General features: G+C 42.1%; 1 protein-coding gene across 1 annotated transcript in view; it reads left to right on the top strand.

Annotated features, from left to right (window-relative positions):
* The window catches only part of nphp4 (nephronophthisis 4), a 60,175-nt gene that overhangs the window by 25,375 nt on the left and 24,585 nt on the right, over nucleotides 1-10,215 (top strand). The window contains exons 6-8 of the mRNA XM_020612563.1: nucleotides 2,562-2,696; nucleotides 5,591-5,775; nucleotides 7,357-7,580. Of these exons, the coding sequence (XP_020468219.1) occupies nucleotides 2,562-2,696; nucleotides 5,591-5,775; nucleotides 7,357-7,580 (544 nt within the window). The remainder of the gene's footprint in view (nucleotides 1-2,561; nucleotides 2,697-5,590; nucleotides 5,776-7,356; nucleotides 7,581-10,215) is intronic.

Here is a 10,215-nt window from a genome sequence, read left to right as displayed (position 1 = left end):
ATGAGCCTGTTTTACTGTGGGCACGTAACGCTGGGTGTTCATCTTATCGCATCCTTACAGCCCTTTTGTACAATTCATCATTAAAGCACAAGAGAAAACACACTGAAAGGGCCACACTGAGGCACTGGGAATGAGATCACTAGCTTTGCTACTGATTGGAGATGTTTATGTGACAGCAGAAATAACATCTTCATAGTAATATGTGGGAAAATCTAAGTCAAGCAAATACATTCAGCTGAGTTGTGTGGCTAGGAAAGGGTGATGGATGATGATAGGAATGCGTTGAGACGGCAGACACCTCACCCATTAATCTGCAGAACTGCACTGTCTGTGTCTGTTTGCATGGCAACACCAGCTCCCCATTACTCATTTAGCTGCTGCCCATTATCAGTCTGTTGATGGTATTTGCCTCTAAAAGATTTGGAGGGTACTTTTGCTTCCCTTCTAAAACCCTTACAAGCTCAGTGAGGTGACAGTTCTGAGTGGTAAAGCCACTGAATTGCTGCACTTAACATATTTTATATAAAAGGATCCTGAATGCGGCACCCCTGAGCCTTTCAGAAAATGCTAAAACCTATTTTGCTACAATTAAGCAGCCCATTTAGGAATGCTGTGATGTTGCAAAGGCCGGAAACTGTCGGGAGTAATGAAAACATTTGTGTCAAAATGCAAAACTTTAATTATTTCTTCAGTCAACTGTTGTAAATTGTATCTGCAGTAGGAGATTTCAAGTGGTGGCCTGAGTGTACCTGTAAATTGCAGAAAACAACTCTTTTGACCTATGGTATTTGAAAATGCTCTTGTGAAGACGGTACAGTACATGGCTGTAGGCTGGTGTTGTGGTTGTGACTCTATGAGCAGTCATCTGTCACATGTCCGTTACTGCGCCTTTCATGTGTGAAACGCTGTTCAAAAGTGTAAGCAAGCCTTCCTCACAGCTATTGTAGGGGCTCTGCGCAGGATGGATTAATGGTGAATAAATATCAGTCGTCATTTATTATCTTAGTACAAGTGCAGGCTGAAGTGTTTACTGTACCTACCCAGCAAAAAATATGATTTTGTCATTTATAAACAGACAGATAGCTTGAAGCTTGAAAGCTGGAGACAGGCTGAGTGTTGATAGGCATACTGTAACCCACAACCATTACCTGTGCCATTCAAATGATGAAACAAAGCTTCGCTAATGACAGGAGTATTAACGTGAAGGACAGTTCAAATTTTATTCATGAATCATTCTTTAAAGGTAGATTATGTAATGATGTGGTCATCCCCATGTCCAGGAATGATGGTAGGTGTGTGCAGATGATACTTAACAGTTTTATGGTGAATTTTGAGCTGCATCTCTGACACCCAGCACTTGGCCAACCCGAGCAGAGGACATTGTTAACCATCAGTCAGCATGGCACTCATCATGTTGCCAGCTTTCTGTGACCAGACTTCTCTGGTAATTTCAGGACACTAATGAACCGTTTTAGCTTGTCTCCATGCATTGAGCCTCAGCCAGGGTTCAATCTGGACTGTGCTCATTCTGGCACTGAAGTCTAAAGCTGATTTTTCTTTTATTTGGCCAAACTGACCAGATCTGGCTTCAGATCTCATTGCTTCTGTATGTGTATCCATAACTGTGTAATTATTCCGACACAGAGATAAACAAACCTCAAACATCATTTGTAATCAAACAACAAGCAAGGCCAACATTCCTCATTCAGGTGAGGTGTCTTTCTACATTTCAACAAATTCTTATTTGGAAAAACAGGCAAACATAGTGCCATCGTATCCAGTTGCAGAGCCTCAGCCTCACTTCCATCAGCTGTAGTTCTAGACCTTCACAGGCTGATGTGAGAAAAGTAATAACTTCTGCAGCTTCTAACACTTGCCACGTGGAGGCAGCTGTTGTTTGTCTGTGTCCTCCTCCAGGACCATCCCCCTGGATAAGTTGGATAGGGAAGAAGAGATTTTACATGTACAAACACAAAAACGTGGATGAGATACAGAGACCAAAAGAAAACAATGTTTTATAAGTATAAACTTGACTCTTTGTGAAATAAGATTAGATTACAAGTACAAGGTAACGAAATACAGTTTAGCATCTAGTAGTCCACAATGAGCTCCTTGGTCTTGTTGGTGTTAAGGAGCAGGTTATTGTCAGCGCACCACACAGCCAAGTGCTGTACCTCCTCCCTGTAGGCTGTCTCATCATTGTCACTGATAAGTTCAACTAATTTCAGATCATTTCAACTATGTTGTTAGCATAATACTTAGTCTAAATCCACAAATAACACAACGCCGGCTATAAAACAATGAAAACAATGCCGTTGTTCAGTAACACTCATTCTCAGTGGGTGGGACAAGTGTTACAATGGCAGCATCTATTCCATTCCTGTAGGTGGTGTGGGCTGGCATGTATAGGGCTGGTCTGGGAATAACAAAACAGCTCCTTCTTGTGGAGAATCTGAAGTCTATTAAAAGTAAATGAGTGGGTGATTCCATGAGGTCCTTCACATGCAAATATCTGACTCAAATGATCAAACAAAAAAAAATCTAAAATCTCTCTCCTACAGGGTGCCCAGTAGATCCTAGCAGGAGAAGGACAGTAGACGTGATGCCGTCTCCTTCTCACATCATCACACCTCGCGAAATCACCAGTGGCTTCAAAGGAGGAAGCCTGTCCTCCAGAAGCATCTTCCAGCTAAATGGCAAGCACTTTAAATCACACCCTACAGAATCCTTCTAGCATATGTTTTTCATCTACTCACCTTTCAGTGATTGTATAAGTACATGTGTATATGTGTGTTCTGTGCCACATATTAATTAGTGTCCTTCATTTGAGCAGCGACCATGCTCCTTCTTTAATCAACTCGGCCAGATCCTTTTCACATTCTGTCTGATGGCTGCACTACTGAATCGCTCAATTTTCAGCCTAATTGAGCTTGCAGAAGAATCTCTGGTGGCTAGCCACAGTCCTGTTTGAAAATTGTGTTTGTGTGTGTGTGTGTGTGTGTGTGTGTGTGGCCATGCACACATGCACACTGGGGTACCCGATTGTTTCCTGAGTTCAAAAAGCAGTTGCCAGTCAGCTGGTGTGTCTTCCTAATTTTGCGCACACACACACACACACACACACACACACACACACAGTAAGCGGTCTGAGAAGATAATTGCTTATAATGAAATAAAGTAGGTCTGGCAAGTTTTAAATGACATCACAGTCTAAGGAGAACGTGCATACATACCTTAGAAATGCTCTATTGTTATATTTCACAAACATTTGCTCATTGCTCATAGCACAATACATTTTAATGCTGTATGCTGGTGAACATTATGCACTTGGAAGCCTGTGCCATATAAAACATGTTTACACATGAATTCATGCATATAGTAGGTTCACTCCATGTATTCTCCAAAGTGTTGCAGTAATGTATTCACAGCTCTTGTTACTATGCTAACACGGCCTGTTCACTGTTTGCTTTGCTTCCTACCTATCTCACTCTCCTTCCCACCGCCGCCTCCTCTCCACTAAACCTTTTTCTTTTTCCACTTTTTCCTTTCTCCACTCCACAGCCCTGTTTCCATTTAAACATACAATAAGCCTAATTGCCTTCGCCAGAGTCCTGTTGGAACAGTAACACACTGAACAGAGCAGCTGTTTTGTATTTGAGCGCATGTGAGCGTGCGTATGTGTGCACAGTCACACTCCTGTCTCTGAAAGAAGTGGTGTACAGTAGCTAGACGTTATCTGATTAGGTGACTGGCAGTCAACCCAGTGTCTCTTTGATAAGGAGACTTGGGAAAAATATCTTGGGATAAAAAGAGATATTGAAAGAGGGTAACAGAGAGAGAAGCGAATATCCAGGAGTTTATGTCTGTGTTTATGTTTATGGCTCCAGCCATAAGACCTGCAGATAGGTAATCATGTCCTAAAATATATAATATATCAAAATAGATTAACTCAAAAACAGTAAATGGAACAAAAATATATTTAATGCATATTTTTCCTTTTCATGTTTATGTTCATATTTCAGGTTTAGTTGAATATACTGAGTTTTGGCTGATTGTTTGGATGCACTTCTGGTTACATGTTACTGGTTGTTGTTGCGTTTATCAGTTCATGACGGTGGCCACTGCAGCTAAAAGAAACCGCTGCAGAATAACAAAACTCCAGCAAATGAAGAAAACATCTTCATCACTTTGACAATACATACATCACACTAAGAAAATAACACGGCCAATAAGTAAAATACAAATAAATATTGAGACACCAGTTTGACAGCACATATTAAGAATAACTGCAAACACAGAAAACACAAGCAAATACACAAACACTGCAAGTACAGTAGTACAGAGAAATGCATGAATAAATTACAGCACAAACGTTTCCAGGTTTAACAGTTCACCAAGGAAATGGCAGAAACTGGCAGACAGCTGAAGTTCAACAGGTAAAGAGGATCGAACCAGGTGAACCAAGCCTCAGTGTGTCCATAAACAGGGCTCAGAAACAAGCAAACAGTCTGAGCCAAGCAACTAATTTGAAGGTGCAGACGAAAGGCAGAATCCAGCAAACAGAAACAGAGTCCAAAACATGAGCGAATCCAAACAACCAGTTTTCACAGGAACACGGGAACAAAATGGAGGCTACAGAAAGCACAAAGCTATGAGATAAGCACATCGGCCAGAGTGGCAAAAAAGAGAAGTGGGCTAGGGTGGGTCAGGGTTTGGTGGTGAGCTTTAGGGCACAGATAACCTCAGGTGGCCGGGGAGCCACAGGGCAGAGCAGCCAAACAAGACCACTGAAGAGTACAGGACCTGACAGAAGGCAGGAGTCTTTCTGGAGGACAGCGGTTCTGACTTCAGCAGAGCTGCTCAGGAGTATGGCCCAAAACTGGACAGGAACCCGCAACCGCTGAAAAGGATGGCCCCAGAACCAGACGCAAAGCTGGCGCCACAGTCATGAGGAACCTGAGGTGGCTCAGGAGGGTGGCCTGTAATATGTCTGTAATTTTTATAAATTCGGTTTATTGTCTATCTTTAAGCTGTTTAATGTTTCCAAAGAGCTTACATAGGCCTCATGTCTGTTTTTCTCTCTCATACTTAGAGTAAAGCTGGTTTCAGGCATTATAAATATGATATGGGCAGCTCTGAGTTTCAGGTTTGTTTGTTAATGTGTAACTGTTGTTCAAAGTACAGGATTAGGCAAATTTTCTTGTCAAAGCCTTTAAAGAGCTTGGGCTGATACAGCCCAAATGAGGATGGATTATTTGGTAAGTAGCAGATGAATCAGGTGTTACAATTAGGTTTTTTGGTGCTTGCATAGCCATGGAGGTGAAAGATAATTTGGGAGGAGAGAGTGACTCTGTTTTCCCGGCAGTAGGGCTTTGGCCCAGTTGTAGTACTGCCAGTGGTTTGACTGGACTGTTGTTGTCTGTGTACAAGCTGCTGTTTCTTGTGCTCCGACAATACTTTAATCTGTCAGTGCCTTCCTCCCTTGGACATTTGGAGGGTTTTTATAACATATGGTCAAAATGGCAGCGAGATTAGATTCCACTCTGTTCAGTAAATATATTCATGATTATGGCCTGTTTCTCCTTCACAGCAAGGAACACTGCACAACCACACAGACTGGAGATAGATGAGGATCGCATGCCATTGTTCAGACGTGGGATCAGAGTTGACACCGTGCCCGGAGAGCACAACCTAAATGAGCCCGACGCCATGCACCACAAGCTCAGCTGCATGACTGCTGTGCATCAGCGGGAGGGCAAGGAAGGCGTTAAAGCAGTTAAGGTCACACTGAGGTCAATCTTTGCACCTGAGGGAACCAAAAATATCTGCTTATCTCTAAAGCTGGGCCACAATATTCAGGCCTTTTGTGTTTTCCTCACTTAAATCTCAAACCAACAAGAGCACAACAGCTTTTATTCTTGCTCTGTAGCGTCTCATAAGAGGTGTAGAGCATCTTCCAGACAACCCGCCAGTGTTACGGTTCTCATAGTGATGTGCCCTTCAGCCATTTTTGTTTTAGTGACTGTACAAGTAGGTGTTAATTGTTCTTTTACCCAAAGGCACATCTTGTAGGCTATACCTTCACTACATGTTAAATGTGATTTTGGCTGTGGTACATTCCTGTCTCAGACATTTTACACATTACATTTCCTCTTGCTTCACACCCCTCTAACAGCCAATACAACATGGAATATAACTGAGTTTTTCTAACACAGAAAAAAGATTTTTAGAGTTGCTTTGCAGTTCAATTTCGATTGGACTTTTCTGGGCTGATAGCCATAACTTAATTTGGACCAGGTTTATCCCCGGCATTTTAATGAGCTATACCTGTGGAAGACCTGAATATTTTATTATCTCACACGCTTGGCTTTACCACCCTGATTCTGAAACTTAATTTGAGGTGTTTACCTACTGTCCACAATCCCTGGCATCATGTAGTTTATTGTACTTTCTATAGCAATAAAGGGATTTTAATCCAATACTGCACCATGTTAGTAGATTCAAATTTACTCGGATTATGTAGTTAAAATTGTGATGGACAGACACACAACCACCTTTTCTATTCTGCCATCTGCTTTGGAACTTGGTTGTGCAAACAAAATATGAAAATGTGAGAAAATATTGTATATACTGTTCATTCCCTTTCTAAATCCCAGTTCTCAGCATTCCAAGGTTACTTGGGTTGATATTTTTCTGAAAAAAATACAGTATATATAATTGTCCTAAAAGGTTTTGAAAAGGTGACCCTGTCCTGCTTGCAAAGTGTTCATTACAACTACAGCATGCTCTAACTAAATCATAATGTAGCCTTGGGTGTACTGAAGAAAATATTATGAGTATTATTATATTGGTTTTGGCCATTTTCTCAGTTTCAGTTATAAAATTATTATTAATCTTGGGTCAGTTTAGCCAGATTATCTAAACCAGGAGGTTTCAACCAGTGATCCATGACCCCCTGGTAGTCTGCAAAAGCATTGCCGGTGGTCCCTGATAATGCATTCAATAATGTGCTTTCACTAGACCGACAGCAGTGGTCCTCAGGTTGCTTCTTAGTCAGAATGGTGATCCGTGGGTCACAATTAGTTGAAAACCCCTGATTTAAACCACTTTATTTGGAAGTAAAATAGGAGAATGAGTAAGTATAGCTGAAATGTTGGCTATATTATCTTTCACTGCACAATAAGTGTGCAAAGTGCAGCAAGTACTGTAGGCTAAAATTGAAGCAGGAAGTTGTTTTGTCAACCCCAATGGATCTTTGGGTAATAATTTTACACATTTAACAAAAATTTTATTGTGTTGTCTGGTGTTAACACTGAAGCATCTTTTTCAGCCTTTGCCATTGTTCTTCGATATTAGGGTAGGACTAAGGAGGCCCAGTTAGCCAGAGAACTTCAACAGATCAAGCCTGGTGAAGATGGCAGCAAGGCAGAGAGCATCGCCAACATGCTGAGCCAGGCCATCACCACTCAGCACCTGCTCTACGCCAGCCTGGGCTGTGCTGAATACATGGAGTTTGTCCTTAAAAATCCCTTTAATGTACCTCAGACCGTCACTGTCCACAGTGATGACCCTGAGCTCAGGTAAGACTCTGTGAATAGTGAGCGCCAGGCTGGCACCTCACCCTCAACTGTTTGTCTAATGTCGTAATATTTTCCAACAGAACAAAGAAGAAATCTGAAAAAAACTATAATGTGTTTGTCACGTGTTTCATTTATAAATTTGGGTGGATTTTACAAGTTTATAGTTGTGTCGCCAGTTTAACACTCCAGCTGTGAGCATGTGATTCTGTACTGTATGTGTTTTCTATCATCGGACCGTAACAAGCATGCCCCACCATGAAGCTGTGTTCACACATCCAGAATGTGTTTCCAAAGGTGATGGTGTAGCTCTGGAGACAGTTCTTAGAACCTATTTTCATCCTTCTTTACGATATAATGCAACATACTCACAGAATGACCCTCCCCAGTGTGAGACACATCCAGTCCAAAATCCTCCCCCATTTTGGCATCGAGGATTGTCTGTAAGACTGTGTGAATACAAAACACTAAACAATAGAGGGCAATCAAGCAACATTATTGAGGATACAATCCATCATTAACACAAAAAGAAGAAGAAAATAAATGACCCTCTACACTCTTGTCATAAATCTTTATACACTGTTTCTAGCCTGTTGTTAGTGCTGTGTATAACAAGTTGCAGGTGGCATTTCATCCTGTACTGAATTAATTTACTATTGACCAGTTCTTTGGTCTTCTTTTGGAGGGTTATTTCAGAAAAACAATCTGTGAAATGTCAGGTGATGCTCATAATACTGTCAGATTGTTCATGATGCTGATTCATTCCTTCCTATTATTACTATGAGAAGATTATGACACTTTAATTGCATTCCTCCTTGTCTGCTCTGCACTCTGATATACTACACTGGGCATTGTTTCAGCAGTGCTGTCCAGCTTTAGCTGCTGTCAGTTAGCTGCACGTCAGAGGTGGCAAAAGTACACACAGTCATTACTCAAGTAGAAGTAGAGATACTGTACCTATGTAAAAGAAAGACTATGGTAAAAGTAAAAGTCCCTCCATCCGTCCATTATCTATATGCTTACACTCACTCCTAGGGGTAATTTTGAGTCGCCAGTCAACCTAAGCTTCATGTCTTTGGCCTGTGGGAGGAAGCCGGAGTACACAGAGAAAACCCGCGGAGGCACAGGGAGAACATGCAAACTCCACACACAAAGGCCCCGGGTCGGCTGGGACCTTCTTGCTGTGAGGCGACAGCACTAACCAACGCACCACTGTGCCCTAAAATTAAACATACTGATTCAAATGCTTTATTCAAATAAAAGTAAAAAAATAAAAAAGTACAAGCTCTGAAGTGTATTCAGAGAATGATAGTAAAAAGTAGCCCTTCAAGGCACATTTCTACTAGCTGTTTCTGAGCCGTTTCCCAGTATATTAAACCATTCTAACATCAGAATAAAACAAAAAATGTACCAAGAATAATTAAAATTAACTAATGAGAAGACTTTTAGCTCTAATTAAACCTTAAAGAATAAGGCCAGCCATTTTCTATAGTCTTTTCAACAATCCCCATACATAGACTAAAGCCAGCTATGATGAACTGCATCTACTCACAGTTAATGTCTTTCAGTCTCCGACCTGGATTAGCTTGTGTGTCTGCGCCTTAACCCTCTGCTGTTGTTCAAAAATGATTAAAAACACATCAGTGAAACACACTGCTGCACTGGGTGACATGTTTCTTCATTATGAAACACAAGACCATTATATTTGTTTAATATGTTGCCCCAGAAGTTTCAAATGACCATAACCTTTAAACTTTTTGTTTTTTCTGAAGCAAAGCAAAACTTAACTGTGCCTGCACAGGCTCTTCATAACCTATTATTATCTGTATTTGTTATTGAAAGCATGAGGAGCTAGCAGACTGTGAACAAAGCAGATAGCTTGCAAAGAGTAAACATGTCACCCATAGCAGCGGTGTGCGCACTCTACAGCAAGTGCTAAATAAATATAAGTAATAGTTCCCTTCAGTTCCATCCATCCATCCATCCATCCATTTTCCTCCGCTTATCCGGGACCGGGTCGCGGGGGCAGCAGTCTAACCAAAGATGCCCAGACTTCCCTTTCTCCAGACACTTCCTCCAGCTCCTCCGGGGGAATACCGAGGCATTCCCAGGCCAGCCGAGAGATTGTGATTCCCCCTATTGTTGGAACACACCCTCCGGTCCCCCTTCTTGAAAAGAGGGACCACCATCCCGGTCTGTCAATCCAGAGGCACTGTCCCTGACCGCCATGTGATGTTGCAGAGGCGTGTCAACCCAGACAGCCCCACAACATCCAGAGACTTAAGGTACTCAGGGCAGATCTCATCCACCCCCGGTGCCTTGCCACCAAGAAGTTTCTCAACTACCTCAGTGACTTTAGCTTGGGTGATGGACGAGTCAACCTCTGAGCCCCCGGCCTCTGCTTCCTCATTGGAAGATGTGACACCAGGGTTGAGAAGATCCTCAAAGTATTCCTTCCACCATCCGACAATGTCCCCAGTTGAGGTCAACAGCTGCCCACCTCTACTGTAAACAGTTTTGGCAGGGCACTGCTTCCCCCTCCTGAGGCACCGGACGGTTTGCCAGAATTTCTTCGAGGCTGACCAATAGTCCCTCTCCATGGCCTCACCGAACTCTTCCCAGACCTGAGTTTTTGCCT

This window comes from Monopterus albus, unplaced genomic scaffold (assembly GCF_001952655.1).
Source record: "Monopterus albus unplaced genomic scaffold, M_albus_1.0 scaffold126.1, whole genome shotgun sequence".
In the NCBI taxonomy this organism is placed as follows: domain Eukaryota; kingdom Metazoa; phylum Chordata; class Actinopteri; order Synbranchiformes; family Synbranchidae; genus Monopterus; species Monopterus albus.
This window is presented reverse-complemented; position numbering and strand designations above follow the sequence as displayed.